This window comes from Saccharomyces cerevisiae, chromosome X (genome assembly GCF_000146045.2).
Source record: "Saccharomyces cerevisiae S288C chromosome X, complete sequence".
Taxonomy (NCBI): Eukaryota; Fungi; Ascomycota; class Saccharomycetes; order Saccharomycetales; family Saccharomycetaceae; genus Saccharomyces; species Saccharomyces cerevisiae.
The window spans coordinates 717054-737739 of NC_001142.9; the positions used below are offsets into that span (position 1 = coordinate 717054).

The following is a 20686-nucleotide window of genomic DNA, read 5'->3' on the forward strand; positions in this document are numbered from 1 at the left end:
ATCAAACTATCAAAATATGCGGGGCTCTGCGTAAACAGAAGCAATCAGACTACATAAGGTCCTCAGTGTAATCTTACCGTAGGCCGATATGTCTTCCATTGTGAGAATTTCTCAACATTCTGTGGTTAATCAACCAAATCATGCGATACTAATGATCTTGACGGGCATACATAATAGAAGCTAAAAAAAAAAAACTAGCCTGAAGCTTATTCTGGGGCCCATATGCTCGAAATGCCAAATTTTCAAAAATCTAGCCCTACATGCACAACAAATGATTGTGCCTGCCTCCTGGCAGGAAAAGGGTTGATATGAAGATGTCCGGCGGCCTCTTAAACTTAAGATTGAAAGACATGCTAACCTTGTTCCGTTTTAAGGATAAAGAGGAGCCTCAATAAATGTGTAGTTATCCCTTGCTAATAAAATAGTCTTATTATCTCGCCACTATAAAAGTCGAAGTAAACAGACAGAGACATGTTCGATACTCCACTTGCACTTCGAAAAAGTAATTAGGAATCCTATATATGCGATGCTATCGTTAATCTTTTACCTTCGTTTCCCATCTTATATAAGGGGATGACGAAAATACCTTTCGGCTTACAAATCCATCTGTAACAGCTGAAAAAAAAAACCAGATCTGTTGATCAGTTGTAATCGTGTAAACGAGTACAAAAGGCCAGAGACAGCTTCTACTCCAAGCTTAAGATACGTATACACAAAAGATTTTTACTTGAAGGAGTAGAGCCGAAGCGTGTGAGTATGACAGCGCTGCGTAAAACATCAGAGACGTATGTAATCTTCTTGTCTAATCCATTATTGTCAATAACTCAAGCTATATTTACATCTTTAGCGAAGTCAGAAACTTATTGTCATCCTTTCAAGCCTCGCCGTTGACATCCGCTGTCAGCATCACCCTCACCTAAAGTGTTATTACACGAAGAACTGATTAAATACGCCGAGTTTGGGATGACCTGTTCTTACCCGTTCATTCCTTTTTATGGCACACTACGGTTAGTATACGGCGTTGGCCGTGTGATAGGGAAAAATAGGGTAGGTAATAGAGAACAATTGATGAGTTTTATGTAATTGTATTCGCGCAAAAATAAAAGAATATCAACAAAAAATTTTGATTCGTTTACTTCATAAAAAAAAATCCTAAAATTTATGAAAATGATTAAAAAAAGACATCCACTTCCCCATAGTGCTAAATTGGTATGGACGTTAAATAGCTTTTATCGTCGTTGGTTTTCAGACAAATGTGTAGCACCCTAAGTGTGAGATATCATATATTTCAGAGAATATAGCACCAAGTATCGTTATGCGTTCTGGTCCGTACCTGAGAGCTGCTCATAAGAATAGGCAAAAGCAAGAAAGAGTGTTCTGTCAGGAATTTTCAAACTATTTACAAGCTAGGAAGGCTATACGTAGTAAATAACAGCCACGATTCGACGTGGATAAACAAACATCTACGAAATCCCATTTTGGCATGAAAAAGTGGAGCAAGAAAGACTTGAGGTATGAAATACTTGCAATCTTTCACATCAACACTACTTTCAAGATGTTATTGCAAACAGAAAGTGCGATTCTCTTTCTTTCATCCGGGCGTTACAGATGACCATATCTTCAGTGAGGATAACGAAAGATAAAGAGTGCTGGCTCACATTAATGGAAAAAGAAATCTACCCGCTAATTGTGATGGCTCAGAGTTTCTTCTTATGATAAGGATGTTAGTTTATATCTTGACATGTGTGTTTCTATTGTACACCGTAATAGCAGATTAGATAAACGAGAGGTCATTCGTAAGGATGAAAAAATGAACATCTGTTTAACTTTCAAGCTTTCTACCATATAGCCGAGATGAGCAAATACATTAAAACATCAAAAAGTGGTGCTTGAATGCTTATTTTATGACGCAAAGCAGATGTAATGCATCCCGAGTAAAACAGAATACTTAATTTGACTTCAGCAAAATAACTACCCAGAATGAACACCGAATTTGACATTGATAACAAGACAATCTAGGAATACTTTTACATCAGCACAATATCCATGGTGGATCCCGGCGGATTTTTCTTTCTTATTGCACCTTAATCAGGTTTACAGCCTATGACTGACTCTGGAGTGTCCTTTCCCAGTATCTGATTGTTTCCGCAACATCTATGCATATCAGAGAAGCGTTCTCATCAGTCACTTGACAAATGCTCGAGGAGCTATCATTTGCTGATAAGGTGCTACAGCGCGCTCCTGCCGCACGCTTTGTTCCTTTTCGATAAGAGTCCCTCGCGTTAGTCTGAGTGAAGTGCGGAATTCAGCAAACGAATAACAATCGACCTTATGATCATGTGGATTATCGGGGCAAAAGATTTGGCCAAGATGTCAGAGAACGTTATCACCAATCACTCACACAATTAAGTGGTAGTGTAACTCCGAAGATACGGCTAATACTTATCATTATCTGGTTTTCCGAATATACAGATTGGATGAAGTAATATATGTATATAAATGGACCAAGGAAACATCAAATTAGGAGATCATGAGGGAAAGGTTTAACATAACAACATTGAAGAAAACAACAAAACAAGGATAATCAAATAGTGTAAAAAAAAAAATTCAAGATGTCAGCGGATGCTAGTACAAATTCGAATGCTTCCCTAGACGAAAAAAATTTAAACATCACTTCAGAAGCTGAAATCAAGAATGAAGACGTAACCGCGGAGCCAGTTCTAAGCACGGTACTATCACCCAACGGTAAAATTGTCTACATCAGTGACAAGGTTGATGAGGCCATGAAGTTGGCTGAAGAAGCCAAAGAAATCGAAGTGACACCAGAAGAAGATAGAAAACTTCGTTGGAAGATCGACTATTGTATGTTTCCTTTGATGTGTATATTGTATGCTGTTCAATTTATGGACAAGATTTCCACTAGTTCAGCGGCGGTCATGGGATTAAGAACTGACTTGAAAATGCATGGTGACCAGTATTCATGGGTTACTTCCGCCTTTTATTTCGGCTATCTATTTATGAACCTAGGCCCGGTACAGTTCATTTTCCAAAGGACCAGTCACATGTCAAAAATGCTTGCGGTTTTTATTGTCATATGGGGAATGTTATTAGCTTTACATGCAGCTCCAACAGTTAAGTATCCTTCTTTCATTGTTTTGAGAGTACTTTTAGGTTGCGCAGAAAGTGTTGTCACACCTTGCTTTACCATTATCACTGCTCAATACTGGAAGACAGAGGAACAATTCACAAGAGTATCAATTTGGTTTGGTATGAACGGTCTTGGCTCCATCCTGATCAACGCAATTGCGTACGGTGTTTACATTCACCAGGATTCTTATGCTATTAAAGGCTGGAGAACCTTATTTGTCATTACTGGTGTGATAACAATCTTCATTGGTATCTTGATATTCCTGTGGATCCCTGACGATCCATCAAAAGCAAGGTTTTTATCTAAAAGAGAGAAATTAATGGTTGTCCAAAGAATTAGGTCTAACCAACAAGGGTTCGGTAATCACGAGATCAAAAAATACCAAATTATAGAGGCGTTGAAGGATGTTAGGACGTGGTTATATTTCCTCTTTACTGTGAGCTCTAATATTCCTAATGGTGGTATTTCAAGTTTTATGAGTATTCTATTGAATAGTGATTTTGGATATTCATCAAAGGAAACCCTATTAATGGGTTTACCTACAGGTGCTGTTGAATTGGTAGGTTGTCCACTTTTTGGTATTCTAGCAGTTTATGCAGCCAATAAGAAGATACCATTTTGGAAATATAAGTTGAGTTGGGCTATTTTTGCAGCTGTCTTAGCATTGATTGCTAGCTGCATGTTAGGGTTTGCAACAAACTCCAAAAAAGCAAGACTGGCTGGTGCTTACCTGTGGTACATCTCGCCCGTCTCATTTATTTGCGTACTTTCCAATATCAGTGCGAATTCCTCGGGATATAGTAAAAAATGGACTGTATCTTCAATAAACTTAGTAGCATATGCTGCAGCTAACTTGGCAGGACCACAAACCTTTATTGCTAAGCAGGCTCCTAAATATCATGGCGCTAAGGTCGCTATGGTCGTATGTTATGCTGTTATGATCGTGCTTCTATCTATACTGCTCATCGTCAATTTAAGGGAAAACAAGAGACGTGATAAGATAGCTGCCGAGAGAGGGTTCCCTGAAGAAACAGAGAATTTAGAGTTTTCTGATTTGACTGATTTTGAAAATCCAAATTTCAGATACACTTTATGAAATAGTGGTGAGATACACTGACATTATTGTTATCAGAGAAGAATATATAAAACTAAAATACTTAATATCAAAATAAGGAATTTTTTATCAAAGTAGAATTTCTGTAAGCTACATTCTCTTGGTGTAGAAGATTTCTCGACTGATGTAAAGGACAAGTCGACTTGTCCTGCCTCATACATACTTGACGATGAAGAGCAAGATACTGAGCACGTGAATCGAGGAACAGGTAAGGATACCTCGAGAAATGAAAAAAAAAAGTTGATCAGCCGTACTTGAAAATTAAATTTGGCGGTGAGAAAGACAATATCGTAATGAAAATGATTCTGACGACCCTTTGATAGTGGCAATGATCAAAAAGAAAAAAAAAAGATAAGACGGTAGTGTGAAGATGACATATAGCGCTACTCTATACTCGTCCAACTTCGAAAATAATATGTGGTCGTTGGTACGTTCAGATAAGAGAATACATCTCGCGCGTACGCATAATTGTGGTCTAAAAAACCGCTGAAATTTTCTCAATACTGAATAGAATCACGCTACTACGACAAGACTCGGTTACTGTGCCTAAAATAATCCTGTGATAAACGAGTTATGTTAAACGCAGTACAGGGGTTAAAGGGCATTGAGTTTTTGTGAGTGGAAATGCCCCCGTTATAGCTTCCAGTTTAATTACAAATTATCAATTTAAGCAAATATAACTGGAGGATTGGGGAGGCGACTAAAAATGGCTACCACGCTATTAGACATACAACATTGAGTATTTTATGTAATTTTGTTACTGCTAGCACGGCCATGCAATTGGCAACTGAAAGCTATCTGACAACTTAAATGATTCTTAAAACAATGACGACTATAATCTTCTCTAAGAAGTTTCATATCCATCTTCCTCATTATTCAGTTTCTTTTTCCTCTTGAAAGTATCGTAAAGAACAACGTCTTCACATTAGCTATTAGAAGACCATTGAACTACCGGATATGAGTAAGAGTGATCTTGCCGTAGAGATAATAGCTGCACAAAGGCCAAGGATTAGATTAATGGGTGCATTGTACGAAAAAAAATAGTTTACAGTCATTTATTCGCAATAAATCAATTTTTTTTTCAAAAAATATGTAAGTCTGATAAAAAATTCTTCACTGAAGAGAGATGCTTACATTCTAATTCTTGAATAAAAGACTCTCTAACGCTGTGAATTCTCTTTAGCTGTAACGGAAACAGAGAGTTATTCCGTAGTCACTGAATTTTTTTTTTTTGACGCTATTATTTAAAACCTAGGATATCCGTCCCATACAAAACGGCCACGAGTTTCAATCCCAGAATGTACGAGTTATAATTCTCCTAGATGCATGATACTCGTGCATTCGTTTAACAATCATACCAATTTCCCATTTTCGGGATATTAAACATGAACATACTTTTTTACTGTGAGAATGTGGTTTCACAATTATTCCATACAGGTATAAAAACGCACAGAACTTCAAACGGGAAGACTATCTACCCACATTGATGGACAAACGCAATGATTTCTGCTAATTCATTACTTATTTCCACTTTGTGCGCTTTTGCGATCGCAACACCTTTGTCAAAAAGAGATTCCTGTACCCTAACAGGATCTTCTTTGTCTTCACTCTCAACCGTGAAAAAATGTAGCAGCATCGTTATTAAAGACTTAACTGTCCCAGCTGGACAGACTTTAGATTTAACTGGGTTAAGCAGTGGTACTACTGTTACGTTTGAAGGCACAACCACATTTCAGTACAAGGAATGGAGCGGCCCTTTAATTTCAATCTCAGGGTCTAAAATCAGCGTTGTTGGTGCTTCGGGACATACCATTGATGGTCAAGGAGCAAAATGGTGGGATGGCTTAGGTGATAGCGGTAAAGTCAAACCGAAGTTTGTAAAGTTGGCGTTGACGGGAACATCTAAGGTCACCGGATTGAATATTAAAAATGCTCCACACCAAGTCTTCAGCATCAATAAATGTTCAGATTTAACCATCAGCGACATAACAATTGATATCAGAGACGGTGATTCGGCTGGTGGTCATAATACGGATGGGTTTGATGTTGGTAGTTCTAGTAACGTCTTAATTCAAGGATGTACTGTTTATAATCAGGATGACTGTATTGCTGTGAATTCCGGTTCAACTATTAAATTTATGAACAACTACTGCTACAATGGCCATGGTATTTCTGTAGGTTCTGTTGGTGGCCGTTCTGATAATACAGTCAATGGTTTCTGGGCTGAAAATAACCATGTTATCAACTCTGACAACGGGTTGAGAATAAAAACCGTAGAAGGTGCGACAGGCACAGTCACTAATGTCAACTTTATCAGTAATAAAATTAGCGGCATAAAAAGTTATGGTATTGTTATCGAAGGCGATTATTTGAATAGTAAGACTACTGGAACTGCTACAGGTGGCGTTCCCATTTCGAATTTAGTAATGAAGGATATCACCGGGAGCGTGAACTCCACAGCGAAGAGGGTTAAAATTTTGGTGAAAAACGCTACTAACTGGCAATGGTCTGGGGTGTCAATTACCGGTGGTTCTTCCTATTCTGGATGTTCTGGAATCCCATCTGGATCTGGTGCAAGCTGTTAATCCTCTTTTAAAGTACTCATATGACTATACATACCTTCTTTTCTTTTCTTTACTATTCAATACATAACAGAACAAAGATGCAGGAAAATATTGGTATTTGTTCGGCAATTTATGCTGGGTTTTTTTGTAAATTCAGGTCTAATTATTACTGTTGATTTGTATCAAGTTGGTATCTTTTTTGCCATTTAATAATAGAGATACGCTATGCTCATCCGGATAGCAACAATGAGAGCCTAAAAGTCCTAATTGAGAAGAAAATCTCTGTTCAAGACTATAGTTTATGTTTCATTCTGGACCCTTGGGATCGTCTGAAACAGGAAGGTCAATAATTGGTAAAAAAAATGGTAAATGCGACTAAGTACTACAATTGAAACGAATGAGCGCACTTCATCTGCCTACAAAACGCTGCGGCTGAAAAAGTTACATAAAAAACCGTCCTCAATAGCGTTAATCCAGCGTACATGAGAAAGTAATGACAAAGTCTTCGGTAATATCAGTGCATCTACCAATATGACACAATTGTGAAACTTCGCTGACTCAAATAATAGCCCTGTTTTTTTGACCATTGTTACCCATCGAGCCAGTGAGAAAAAAGCCAAAATATCTTTAAGGCCTTCTCCATTTTATGTTTATCGATATTGTGTTGTCTGCAATATTGAAATTTTAAAGGCTATTTACTTTGCCTCTTGTTATAAACTAAGTCTGCCGAATTATGCAATATATAGCAAAAGCTGAAAATAGATGTAATTACATAATTCGCAGTTGTATATGAGTATCCTTAACTCGTACATTCCAGTTCATCTGTGACAAGGCACTGTTTTCCCTAATAATTATTAGGGAAACGTCCTTCAAAAATCAAAATAATTTTAGAGAGTCTCATCAACCTTCGCCATAGTTCGTGATGAAAACTTTACGGTACGTCAGACTTTAGATATTGATTTTTTTATTATTTCTCCCATCGTGAGTACAATTACCCTAGTTCGAACTATATCTTTCATTACTGGCGGAAAAAAAATTCAACGAATGTTCTTGGCTCAATATAGCTTAGTATTTATGTTTAAAGAATTTGTAATATGCGTTACTAGTAATTCCTTTGAATTTTTGAATGCTTTAACTGTGAGTTGGCGTACATGCAGAAACGGCCGTTTAAAATTTTACCGATTGCAGTGACAGAAAAGCTAGTTGAATATTTGTTTACATAAGCGATTCAGATAGACCCCTAATAATATCAAGCTAGATATGCCTGTTGGAAACTTCTCAAAACCTGCGCTAGACGTCCCACGCAATCAACTTACAGATATGTCAGTGCTAGGGAAAAGCCATAGAATGTTGAAAAAAGCGAAAAGGGTTTACTAACTTAGGCAGGTTGAAAAGCTTCTCGAAAAATAATACCTTTTGGTAAAACAACGTAAAGAAGTACTGCCATAACGTAGAATTCTGCAGTTATGAACATACTACAGGCGAAATTGCTAAAATTAATGAGGATAGTCAAAATTGGGTTATGAATCAAAGTTTTTTATAGATTTTCAGCACCGGTGTGGCTAGTAGTCGTCCATACATGACTCAAAGAAAAAAAAAATAAGTGACATAACGCGAAGTGAGGCATTATTGGGCTGCTAAAGAATTTTACGTTGGAAAAGAGGCAAGATTGTCTCATTTTCCTTCAAAATGAAGGTACTGCTGCCCCGGAGTAATAGTAATTTATTCTCAACAGAAATAGAATATTTAATTAATCAGAGTCTAACATTAAGGTCATGTGTTGATAGCAGGTGACGCGTCTGTAAAACTAATAAAGTATATAAAGCACATCCATGAGATCTTAAGACGAGAGATTTCCCCTACTCAAAGTACAAGCAGGACAGATTCAAAACGCAATCCATACGATGAACACAGATTCACACAACCTTAGTGAGCCATACAATATAGGTGGCCAAAAATACATTAATATGAAAAAAAAGGAAGATCTTGGCGTATGCCAGCCTGGCTTAACGCAAAAGGCATTCACAGTCGAAGACAAGTTCGATTACAAAGCAATTATTGAAAAAATGGAAGTATACGGACTTTGCGTGGTCAAGAATTTTATAGAGACCTCCAGATGTGATGAAATATTGAAAGAAATCGAACCGCATTTTTATAGATACGAATCATGGCAAGGCTCACCGTTTCCTAAGGAAACTACTGTGGCAACGAGATCGGTTTTACACTCATCTACAGTCTTAAAGGATGTGGTATGCGACCGTATGTTTTGTGATATCTCAAAACATTTTTTGAATGAAGAAAACTACTTTGCGGCGGGAAAGGTGATTAATAAATGCACTAGTGATATTCAACTGAACTCCGGTATAGTCTACAAGGTTGGCGCTGGTGCAAGTGACCAGGGCTACCACCGAGAAGATATTGTTCATCATACGACCCATCAAGCATGTGAACGTTTCCAGTATGGAACCGAAACCATGGTAGGGTTAGGTGTAGCTTTTACAGATATGAATAAAGAAAATGGCTCTACGCGAATGATAGTCGGTTCACATTTGTGGGGTCCGCACGATTCCTGTGGGAACTTTGACAAGAGGATGGAATTTCACGTTAATGTTGCAAAGGGAGACGCAGTTCTATTCTTAGGGAGCCTCTACCATGCAGCCAGTGCAAATCGTACGTCACAAGACAGAGTTGCTGGATATTTTTTTATGACAAAGAGCTACTTGAAACCAGAGGAAAATCTTCACTTAGGGACTGATTTGCGAGTGTTTAAGGGTTTACCATTGGAAGCCTTGCAACTGTTGGGGCTCGGAATTAGTGAGCCATTTTGTGGTCACATAGATTATAAGAGTCCAGGACATCTTATCAGTTCTAGTTTGTTTGAAAATGATATCGAAAAGGGGTACTATGGAGAGACAATAAGGGTGAATTATGGGTCCACGCAATAATCATTGTAACGGGAAAACATATCACCACAAGTTCGCTGTAAATGTGCAGACTGGGTGGCATGCTTCAAAAGCCTATTCTAGTACTTCCCTGCTGTTTTCGCACGGAACCGGTAAGAAAACTTCGTACCGAAATCGAACAACTTTCATTACTTGCACTTGTACAAATTTAAGGGAGCGGGATTTTAAAACATATAAAAGGATAGTGGCACAACTAGGAATAAGGTGTATTACCCAATATGATTCTCACCTTCGGTTGGGGACTGGTTAATTAATTGAATAGCTTCATAACCCACCGCCGCAAAATGTGCTCTTCGAAATGTCTGAGGCTTTTGGACCTGCACCTGAACCACCTACCGAGTTAGGACGTCTTAGGGTCCTATCTAAAACAGCTGGTATAAGAGTTTCTCCACTAATCCTGGGAGGTATGTCTATTGGTGACGCCTGGTCTGGATTCATGGGATCAATGGACAAAGAACAAGCTTTTGAGCTACTTGATGCTTTTTACCAAGCAGGCGGAAATTTCATTGATACTGCAAATAATTATTAGTATGAGCAGTCAGAGACTTGGATCGGTGAATGGATGGCATCAAGAAAACTGCGTGACCAGATTGTAATTGCCACTAAATTTACCACGGATTATAAGGGGTATGATGTAGGCAAGGGGAAGAGTGCCAATTTCTGTGGGAATCACAAGCGCAGTTTGCATGTAAGTGTGAGAGATTCCCTTCGTAAGTTGCAAACTGATTGGATTGATATTCTTTACGTTCACTGGTGGGATTATATGAGCTCCATTGAGGAAGTTATGGATAGTTTGCACATTCTTGTGCAGCAGGGCAAAGTACTCTATCTAGGTGTGTCTGATACTCCTGCCTGGGTTGTTTCTGCAGCAAATTACTACGCCACATCTCATGGTAAAACTCCCTTTAGTATCTATCAAGGTAAATGGAATGTATTGAACAGGGACTTTGAACGTGATATCATTCCAATGGCTAGGCATTTTGGTATGGCTCTTGCTCCATGGGATGTTATGGGAGGCGGGAGATTTCAGAGTAAAAAGGCAGTGGAAGAGCGGAAGAAGAAAGGAGAAGGCTTGCGTACCTTTTTTGGTACTTCGGAACAGACGGATATGGAGGTTAAAATCAGCGAAGCATTGTTAAAAGTTGCGGAAGAACATGGCACTGAGTCTGTCACTGCTATTGCCATAGCTTATGTTCGGTCTAAAGCGAAACATGTTTTCCCATTAGTGGGAGGAAGAAAGATCGAACATCTCAAACAGAACATTGAGGCTTTGAGCATTAAATTAACACCAGAACAAATAAAGTACTTAGAAAGTATTGTTCCTTTTGATGTCGGATTTCCCACTAATTTTATTGGAGATGACCCAGCTGTTACCAAGAAACCTTCATTTCTCACCGAAATGTCTGCCAAGATTAGCTTCGAAGATTAGTCAAATCAATAGTTTTAGTATGTTCATAATGTGAAAAATGTTTATATATACGCTTACACACACAGTTTGATGATTCAAATACTTAGAGAAAACTTTGCCGCTCATGCATTTGCAGGCATCTTTTATTGTGTTGATTTTGCGAGGAAATAAAGTGTTAAGATAAAGGGAGTTCATTTAAAGCTTGTATACATGCTCTGATACATAAATATGTATGTCTATATATCGAGTAGGAAACAACAGCTAATGTGAAATCATAAACAAGTCGTAGAGGAAGGCTGGGCTGAACGAGTGACGAAGCACGTTTAAGCTGGAAGAGCCAATCTCTTGAAAGTACCTTCCTGTCTGCATTTTTCTTGATGAATAGCCATCAATCTTTGAGCTTCCAAAGGATCAGAAACCTCTTCTGGTTCTGGCCAGGACAAGTATTCATTAGTGTAGTTCGAGACATAGTCTGGTGGCAGAATGGCTAATCTCTTACCGTAACCGGTAACCTTCTTCCAGTCACGGTGAACATTGTACAAAGATGAAGAGAAGTAAGCGTAACATCTTTGGTATTGCTTGTATGATAGATCGTTGTTCAATTGAGGCTTGAAGTCGATGTATTCTTTCCAAGCCTTCACAGGGTCGGCTAGAACGTAGTCGGTTGCCTTCTTGATGGCTTTCAAGAACTTTCTGACCTTTTCAGGGTTTTTCTTCAAAAATTCATCGTTGCAGATGTAAAGAACGGTACAGAAACAACAGCAACCCAAGCAAGCCAACTTGTCAATTCTCAACATTTTAGCATCAGAAGCTGGTCTGCCTTGCTTGGCCAAGTACTCTTCCAATTCGACTTGTTGCATACATTCGATACCAATACCAGCATCAATCTTATCTTCGATGATGTACTTGGCGACATTCATACCACATCTGACAGCAGTGTAGTCTTCTGGCTTCATACCGTAGTGCTTGGTCAATTCATCGATTTGGATCTTACCGAATTCACCAACGTAACCGATCTTCTTACCCTTTAGGGACTGGAAGTCTTCAGTGATACCACTGCCCTTTAAGTACAAGACACCGGTGAATGGTTCGTCCAACAAAGAGGCAACAGAGGTCACTGGGAAACCACGGGCCTTGGCAGCCAAGGTGTGGATCATGGCTTTCAAACCCATGTCGACCTTACCAGATCCAATTAACTCAGTGACATCCGAAGGATTGGTTGGTTCTAGGATGGCAATGTCTAGACCTTGCTCCTTGAAGTAACCTTTGGTTTGAGCCAAGAAAATTGGAATATGGTATGGGGTTGGTTGCCAGTTCAACAAAAATGTGATCTTGTCTGTAGACATAGCTTGGAAGTATGTGTATTGTTGTTGTGGTATTTTTATATAATTGAAAAGGTAAAAGAACGAAAGAATGGACAAGAATATTGTTCATGAAGATGATAATACGAGGTTTTTATATGTTTTGTTTGCTGTCGTCACAAGAGATTGATGTTGCTTATTTTGCTATAACAGCACCATTTTACATAACCTGGATAAGTAATATTTCAAGCCTTCTGCTAGTTGAATAATTCGTATATTTCATAGTTCATAAGCCATCCAATTCGAATTGAGCTCATTGCATCATAGCCAAAAATCGATAAATGCATTAACGCTGTTACCTCCAGGTGATTGCTGTCTTTATGCATTAACGCGCCAATCTTATTCCCTTAAAACATTACGCCGGCAAAACGCTTAATCGCATATCCCAGTTGGCCCGAAAGAGAATGCACATATACAAATATATATGTAAAGGGAAATACCTTGTGACTACACCTATGCCTAAGTTTCAGTATCTGAACTAGGATAATTTCGATTATAACTCTAACATTTTTTACGTTTTCTCCATATTTCGAATTGTTCCTTCTTCAATCAAAATAATAAAAAAAAAAAATCACAAAAATGACTATAGTATTTTGAGCCCAACATGACTGCGAAATTGCTATTAACAATGATTAGTCAGTAGTATTGAATAACTTAGAATTTAAAACTACCTTATACAAGATGGGCATATAAAGGACATGCCAAATGGACATATTAAATACGCTCGATGTACCAGAACATCCAGGAACTTACCATAGAAAAATATGTAACGACTTATAAACTTTAAATAAATTAGAGATTCAATGAATCTCTAATTTTTTCCGCCCGCCTATTGAACTTTTACTTTGTCATTAATCTATTCTGAAATAGGTACAGAGCGACGCCAGTGTAAACATATGTGTGATGGACATCAGCATTCAATGTATATCTTATCACACCAGTTTATCCAAAGATAGATGCAGTTTTGAAATTGGTTACTTAGAATATTTCTACTACATTTCGATAACAAATATAACTATTTTGAATTTAAAAGTTGAGTATCCAAAAATTTTAGAAATACATACAATTACTTCCCAATTACTTCCCAAATATTCTCCCCCCTGGTTTGATATCATAAAAGCACCTTATGGCAACAAGATTCCCGGGATAGTAATGCTATTTAAATGTATATCTATTTCTCGAATACTTGTATCTTTACTCCACTACCCCTATGCAAGAAGATACGCGATAGTTTTTGTTCCTTCCTCTTCCTACTCTGTTAATTAACTGAAAATTATTTATATTGAAAAGGTACTTGTAGCAAATTAGACAAGGAATTCTCCTGGTATAAAGTTAGAGAAACAGAAATATGAAACGGCCACCCCAGGTATGAAATATTATCTTAAGAAGAGCCATGAACACACATGAATAGATTCTTGAGACATGCTTAGGGTAACAAAGACTGTAACGCCTTGTTGCAATACTGCTTTATTCAAATTTTTAAATTGTACGGAATTGTGGTAAGGAGAATGTGCAAATAACTTAGCATGAAACGGTGCTATAGTTGAATCATTGTATGAGGTAACATCACTTCAACGAAAAGAAGAATAAAATTGACCTGCACATGGAGAAAGCGTAATATATAAAAAATGTTTACAATTTTGGCGCACTATATGGGAGAACAGCTGCTGGATAATATTATGCCCTTACTTCATTTCACCATATCCGTTTACAGTTCAAATCTCGCCGTCGAGCCATAAATTCTCAAAATTCCTTTGCAAATATTTTGCTTACCTGTAACCGGCAGCTTACATTCTTCCGTCATAATTTCTCAGACGGATGACATAAACCATTTTTTCAGAATCCTCGATAACATAATCGATCAAAACAGTAATAAACATTCTCTTGCACAAAATGGACTTTGGCAGCAAATCCTGAAATATTGTGGAGTATTGCCAGAGGTAAAAGCAACGTTGAACAAATTATGACACTAGACCTCTTAGGCATAAAGATGACATCATCTAGGTACTCGTAAAGATCCTAACCACAGATTCCACCTTAAAAGACGACAATAGTAACTTTGTCCTTGATCTGGGTTACTAAATCAGCGATATGATCATTAAAGTGAATATCCCCTTCTTAAAATGTACCAAATATCTTATACGTTTGCAGTTTTTCTTTTCCTTTTTCTTTATTTCTTTGGTAAGGACTAGGTAATTATTTCCGTATTTGGCTCCTTTGGCGCTTAAAAAATCTTGTACGCAAATTTCCACAAGATATTGCGTGACAATTACTATTACTGAAGTTGAACTTGTTTCATGTCTCCGCCTGTGTTAACTCCGTTTTGCTTAACTCCGTCTCGTATTACAGTAAATTCATGATGTGCCTATGAATATGCAGCTAGCCTGCTGCAGGCAAAATTATTTTTAGCTTTGTGCGCTACAGTGGTAGTAACTTAAAACTTAAAAGCTAAAATGCAAAAACAGTAGAGTGCGGGGTATGCTTTTCTTTTGAACGTGCACTGCGCAGAGGCACAATTTAGCAAAGAAGTCAGGCAAGGTAGATGATGTAAACAAACGAGGACTTGTACTGCGCATCTTGAACCTTTCAATATCATAAGTGCAATCAGCTAAAGGTTTGATTTTCCGAATGCTCTGCAAAAAAGTTAAACATGGTTATATAACTCAAGTATGATAACTCCAGTGTTGGCCTGTAATCACCAACTTTCAAACGTATAAAGAAAGTAAGTAATTCATTGTTTGCTTCAGGTTTAGTCTTATTACTATCCATAGAAGTAAAACTATTGATATTATTGACAGAAAAGGAGGAAAGGAAACTAAAGGAAAAAAATGGCAAGCGAACAGTCCTCACCAGAAATTAATGCAGATAATCTAAACAGTAGTGCAGCTGACGTTCATGTACAGCCACCCGGAGAGAAAGAATGGTCAGACGGGTTTTATGACAAAGAAGTCATTAATGGAAATACGCCAGACGCACCGAAGAGAGGCTTTTTAGGTTACCTTATTATCTACTTACTATGCTATCCTGTATCCTTTGGCGGTTTTTTACCTGGTTGGGATAGTGGTATTACTGCAGGCTTCATCAATATGGATAACTTTAAAATGAATTTTGGTTCTTACAAGCACAGTACTGGTGAGTATTATTTGAGCAACGTGCGTATGGGTCTTCTCGTGGCCATGTTCAGTGTAGGATGTTCCATTGGCGGTGTTGCTTTTGCGAGACTTGCTGATACTTTAGGTAGAAGGCTAGCAATTGTAATCGTGGTTTTGGTATATATGGTTGGTGCAATTATTCAGATCAGTTCGAATCACAAATGGTACCAATACTTTGTCGGTAAGATCATCTACGGTCTTGGTGCTGGTGGCTGTTCGGTGTTGTGTCCAATGCTTTTATCTGAAATAGCCCCCACAGATTTGAGAGGTGGACTTGTCTCATTGTACCAACTTAACATGACCTTCGGTATTTTCTTGGGTTATTGTAGCGTTTATGGAACAAGGAAGTATAGTAATACTGCGCAATGGAGGATTCCTGTGGGACTATGCTTTCTGTGGGCTCTAATTATCATCGTTGGCATGTTATTAGTTCCAGAGTCCCCAAGATATCTGATTGAATGTGAGAGACATGAAGAGGCCTGTGTCTCCATCGCCAAGATCGACAAGGTTTCACCAGAGGATCCATGGGTACTCAAACAGGCTGATGAAATCAACGCCGGTGTCCTTGCCCAAAGAGAACTAGGGGAAGCCTCATGGAAAGAACTTTTCTCCGTCAAAACAAAAGTCCTTCAACGTTTGATCACAGGTATTCTTGTGCAAACCTTTTTGCAACTTACTGGTGAAAACTACTTCTTCTTCTACGGAACTACCATTTTCAAATCAGTTGGGCTTACTGATGGGTTTGAGACTTCGATCGTCCTAGGTACAGTGAATTTCTTCTCCACTATTATTGCTGTTATGGTCGTAGACAAAATAGGCCGTCGTAAATGTCTGTTATTCGGAGCGGCTTCAATGATGGCTTGTATGGTCATATTTGCAAGTATCGGGGTAAAATGTCTTTACCCTCATGGCCAGGATGGTCCATCCTCGAAAGGTGCAGGTAATGCCATGATTGTGTTCACATGCTTCTATATATTCTGCTTTGCAACGACATGGGCCCCTGTTGCTTATATTGTGGTTGCCGAGTCATTCCCTTCGAAGGTCAAATCTAAAGCAATGTCAATTTCGACTGCATTCAACTGGTTATGGCAATTCTTGATTGGTTTTTTCACACCATTCATTACTGGGTCTATCCACTTCTATTATGGTTATGTGTTCGTAGGTTGTTTGGTTGCTATGTTTTTGTACGTTTTCTTCTTTTTACCAGAAACAATTGGTCTATCTTTGGAGGAAACCCAGTTACTATATGAAGAAGGTATAAAACCATGGAAATCTGCATCTTGGGTACCACCCTCAAGGAGAGGAGCTTCTTCCAGGGAAACTGAGGCTAAGAAGAAAAGCTGGAAAGAAGTTTTGAAGTTCCCAAAGAGTTTTAATTGATCAATATGCGCGCTTGATAAACATGCTAAGAGATAAATTCTTGAAAAAAAATAGGGCCTACTGTAAAACGAAGTGACACGTAATTTCAAATTTAATCAACAAAAAACTACGAGTTTCTTTGCAAACTCCCTTTTTCGGACTACTAGTACTATATAAAATAACGAGTTATTTAGTGAAAGAAAGCGTTTGGTTAAGGCAACATTGTACGAAGTTCTGTTTCTTTAAGGCAAAGCAGAGTATAAAAAGTAGGATGCTTATGGAGTGAAAACGGAGTGGTGATGAAGATGGGGAAGTCAACATAGGTCCACTTGAGTGCTTATGGAAGATCCTTAAAAATGCATTTCCAGGAACGTAACACTGTACCATTCCTCTAAATAAAGTGTATACAATAATATAGAAATATAGATTCTTCCCAAATATTCAGTTGTTACTATAAAGGGAATATTTGAGCTCGTTATTAGCGTGGCCGCACAAACAACCATCATATTAGAAGAGATAACTTTGTTTCAACTCGGGGGGGCAAACTTTCTCATGCTTCGTTAACTTGGCAAATACAACAAGCATACTTTTTGCGGTGAAAACATTTTGAGGCATGTTTCCACACAACATAATAGCGAATGGAGTAAGATTTTTTTTGTAGTACAGTAAAAAGACCTCATATAGGTACCCGTACAAAGTCTCTGACCTCTCTGGGTGACCTGGGTCATTAGTAGTTCAAGGAGCATCTGCCACTAAAAGATTTGTGACCTAACTGTGGTAGTAACCGTTAAAGACACGGTATTGAAACAATGGGTTCAAAACAGTCGAGGGTTTTAGCATTTAAGTCGGCATATGTCCATTTCTATCCTTTTTCCAAGTCTATTGAGTTTCTTTATCTTTTTACTTATTTCCTTTTTGAAAGGTCTTACGACAAAGTTCAAAGCTTGATGAATTGTCTATTACTTTATTTGCTAAATTGAAACTCTGGATGAGTACCAATTCTTCTTTTCATTTTGCGATAATTGACATTATGATTTTTCAACTAATTAACATGATATTGTACATAATTTTTTAATATCAAAGCGCTACGTCCACTGAAACTATAGAACCGTTCATCTGTCGAATCAACATCTCTACAATTAGTACGAAAGCTTAGTTTATCAATTTTTTGTGAAAACTTTGACTAATGACGTATTATTGTGGTGTGCATTACGACCAAAAGGCGGGCTAACAATTCCAAGGAAAAAAGCTGGTGTAAACCTGACTGTTTGCCACGGCTTTTCTTACTACTAAATCGGTAGCAGGCATGAAGGAATCGTGAATGGTGTGACCTGAGACAAGGAGAGGCAGGCATGAAGGCAAACAAATTACGGGGGAAGGCACAGGAGATACCCCCACTAAAGATTACCCCACAATCCCTTATTTTCTCGAGCTCCCTGCAGGAGAGTAAGTTTTAGGCACATATAGGTGCAGAAAATAAAGTTTTCGCGGACAGCTACTGCCGAGTGGCAAAATCTATGTTGAAGTTGGAAAGTTACGCCTAGCTTCAGGAACCATCGGGCTTGGTTGGGGTGAATAATGAAGGAACTTCGTTCAGAAAACTGTTGTCTTTACCAAGCACTTTAATGCTTTCTTCCTCTTCAACAGTTAAGGTTCATCATATTCTATTATCTCCGGTCTCGTATCTCCTTTCTCCGGTCACATGAAGCCTCTGTATCACCTTGCTAACCGCATTTCTTCCATCTAAAGTATGTTCATTGCCATAAGTTGCTTACTCTCTCTTTAATATATAGAAAAAAATTCGACATATAAAAGGCTCAATGTCTTACCGTTCATCTTTATGAAGAGATATAGTATAAGTGGAAAAAAGAAACATCAAACAATCAACAAGAAAAAATACTAAAAAAAAAAATTGAAAAATATGTCTCAAAATAGTAACCCTGCAGTAGTTCTAGAGAAAGTCGGCGATATTGCCATCGAGCAAAGACCAATCCCTACCATTAAGGACCCCCATTATGTCAAGTTAGCTATTAAAGCCACTGGTATCTGCGGCTCTGATATTCATTATTATAGAAGCGGTGGTATTGGTAAGTACATATTGAAGGCGCCAATGGTTTTAGGTCATGAATCAAGCGGACAGGTTGTGGAAGTTGGTGATGCCGTCACAAGGGTCAAAGTTGGTGACCGTGTTGCTATTGAACCTGGTGTTCCTAGCCGTTACTCTGATGAGACCAAAGAAGGGAGGTATAACCTTTGCCCACATATGGCATTTGCTGCAACTCCTCCAATTGATGGTACTCTTGTGAAGTACTATTTATCTCCAGAAGATTTCCTTGTGAAATTGCCAGAAGGCGTCAGTTATGAAGAGGGCGCTTGTGTCGAACCCTTATCAGTCGGTGTACACTCTAATAAATTGGCTGGGGTCCGCTTTGGTACCAAAGTTGTTGTATTTGGTGCAGGTCCTGTGGGGCTTTTAACTGGCGCAGTCGCCCGCGCTTTTGGTGCCACCGACGTCATTTTCGTCGATGTATTCGACAACAAGCTACAGAGAGCAAAAGATTTCGGAGCCACAAACACTTTCAATTCTTCCCAGTTTTCCACCGATAAAGCCCAAGACTTGGCCGATGGGGTCCAAAAGCTTTTGGGCGGAAATCACGCAGATGTGGTGTTTGAGTGTTCAGGTGCTGATGTTTGCATTGATGCCGCTGTCAAAACAACTAAGGTTGGAGGTACCATGGTGCAAGTCGGTATGGGTAAAAACTACACTAATTTTCCAATTGCTGAAGTTAGTGGAAAGGAAATGAAATTGATTGGATGTTTCCGTTATTCATTCGGTGATTATCGTGACGCTGTGAACTTGGTTGCCACAGGAAAAGTCAATGTCAAGCCATTGATAACCCACAAATTTAAATTTGAAGATGCAGCCAAGGCTTACGACTACAACATTGCCCATGGTGGAGAGGTAGTCAAGACTATTATCTTTGGTCCTGAATGAAAAGTGAATACTTTTCGGCACTGGTTCATGTCCATATATATAGACCAATTCAAAAGCAGTAATACTTGAAAATAACACCGAAAAATAAAAATTTAAATAGTAGACACGTTTAATGACTTAAAAACTAACTTTTTCATATCTAATATTGTAAAATGGGCGGAAAAAGCTTAAGAATATGTTATTTTACAAATCAGAGCGCTGACACATATAGAGAGCTATATGATATGAGTGAGAGCAACTCTCCCGTATATGCTAAGAATATTGTCGCTTATTAGGATTGAAAGATAGGATCAATGAGGAATAAATGTTACCCTTTTTTCTTAAAAATGTAAGAGGAAATTATGAAATATACTCTGATTTGTTTATTATTGATTAAGAACAATATAATAACCGCTCTGGTAGCTACTGTACATATAATTTGACGGCATATATTGCTCATATATAAAACTACCGCATTACTTCCAGTTGATAGATTTTTAACTCAGTTTCAGTACTGCCAGAACTGCTCATTCGAGATTTTTTCTATTTTTAGAATAGGTAAAATTGCACTTAAATGTATAAGGGATGTACGAAGTGAGTGCCCAGACTGTTACTATGACAATTAAACTAATGTCGATGACCA

The 20686-nt window shown here is 38.2% G+C and overlaps 8 protein-coding genes across 8 annotated transcripts, besides 2 other annotated features; 7 read left to right on the forward strand and 1 right to left on the reverse strand.

Annotated features, from left to right (window-relative positions):
• Positions 1-526: 526 nt before the first annotated feature.
• Positions 527-577, forward strand: YJR151W-A (uncharacterized protein; the record flags this gene model as incomplete). Its single annotated transcript, NM_001184556.1, has 1 exon — positions 527-577. One exon carries the CDS (start codon positions 527-529, stop codon positions 575-577), a length of 51 nt encoding a protein of 16 aa, NP_878108.1.
• Positions 578-2612: 2035 nt separating this feature from the next.
• DAL5 (allantoate permease) lies at positions 2613-4244 on the forward strand (the record flags this gene model as incomplete). Its single annotated transcript, NM_001181810.3, has 1 exon — positions 2613-4244. One exon carries the CDS (start codon positions 2613-2615, stop codon positions 4242-4244), a length of 1632 nt encoding a protein of 543 aa, NP_012686.3.
• A 1517-nt stretch (positions 4245-5761) lies between these two features.
• Positions 5762-6847, forward strand: PGU1 (endo-polygalacturonase; the record flags this gene model as incomplete). The annotated part of the gene is made up of 1 exon (NM_001181811.3): positions 5762-6847. One exon carries the CDS (start codon positions 5762-5764, stop codon positions 6845-6847), a length of 1086 nt encoding a protein of 361 aa, NP_012687.3.
• Positions 6848-8730: 1883 nt separating this feature from the next.
• Positions 8731-9771, forward strand: YJR154W (uncharacterized protein; the record flags this gene model as incomplete). The annotated part of the gene is made up of 1 exon (NM_001181812.1): positions 8731-9771. The coding sequence occupies one exon, from the start codon at positions 8731-8733 to the stop codon at positions 9769-9771; it is 1041 nt and encodes a 346-aa protein (NP_012688.1).
• Positions 9772-10351: 580 nt separating this feature from the next.
• AAD10 (putative aryl-alcohol dehydrogenase) lies at positions 10352-11218 on the forward strand (the record flags this gene model as incomplete). The annotated part of the gene is made up of 1 exon (NM_001181813.1): positions 10352-11218. The coding sequence occupies one exon, from the start codon at positions 10352-10354 to the stop codon at positions 11216-11218; it is 867 nt and encodes a 288-aa protein (NP_012689.1).
• Positions 11219-11520: 302 nt separating this feature from the next.
• THI11 (4-amino-5-hydroxymethyl-2-methylpyrimidine phosphate synthase) lies at positions 11521-12543 on the reverse strand (the record flags this gene model as incomplete). Its single annotated transcript, NM_001181814.3, has 1 exon — positions 11521-12543. One exon carries the CDS (start codon positions 12541-12543, stop codon positions 11521-11523), a length of 1023 nt encoding a protein of 340 aa, NP_012690.3.
• Positions 12544-12929: 386 nt separating this feature from the next.
• Positions 12930-13460: an origin of replication (ARS1023; Autonomously Replicating Sequence).
• A 1926-nt stretch (positions 13461-15386) lies between these two features.
• On the forward strand, positions 15387-17090 carry HXT16 (hexose transporter HXT16; the record flags this gene model as incomplete). Its single annotated transcript, NM_001181816.3, has 1 exon — positions 15387-17090. One exon carries the CDS (start codon positions 15387-15389, stop codon positions 17088-17090), a length of 1704 nt encoding a protein of 567 aa, NP_012692.3.
• Positions 17091-18990: 1900 nt separating this feature from the next.
• Positions 18991-20064, forward strand: SOR1 (L-iditol 2-dehydrogenase SOR1; the record flags this gene model as incomplete). The annotated part of the gene is made up of 1 exon (NM_001181817.1): positions 18991-20064. The coding sequence occupies one exon, from the start codon at positions 18991-18993 to the stop codon at positions 20062-20064; it is 1074 nt and encodes a 357-aa protein (NP_012693.1).
• Positions 19981-20222: an origin of replication (ARS1024; Autonomously Replicating Sequence).
• Positions 20223-20686: the final 464 nt, after the last annotated feature.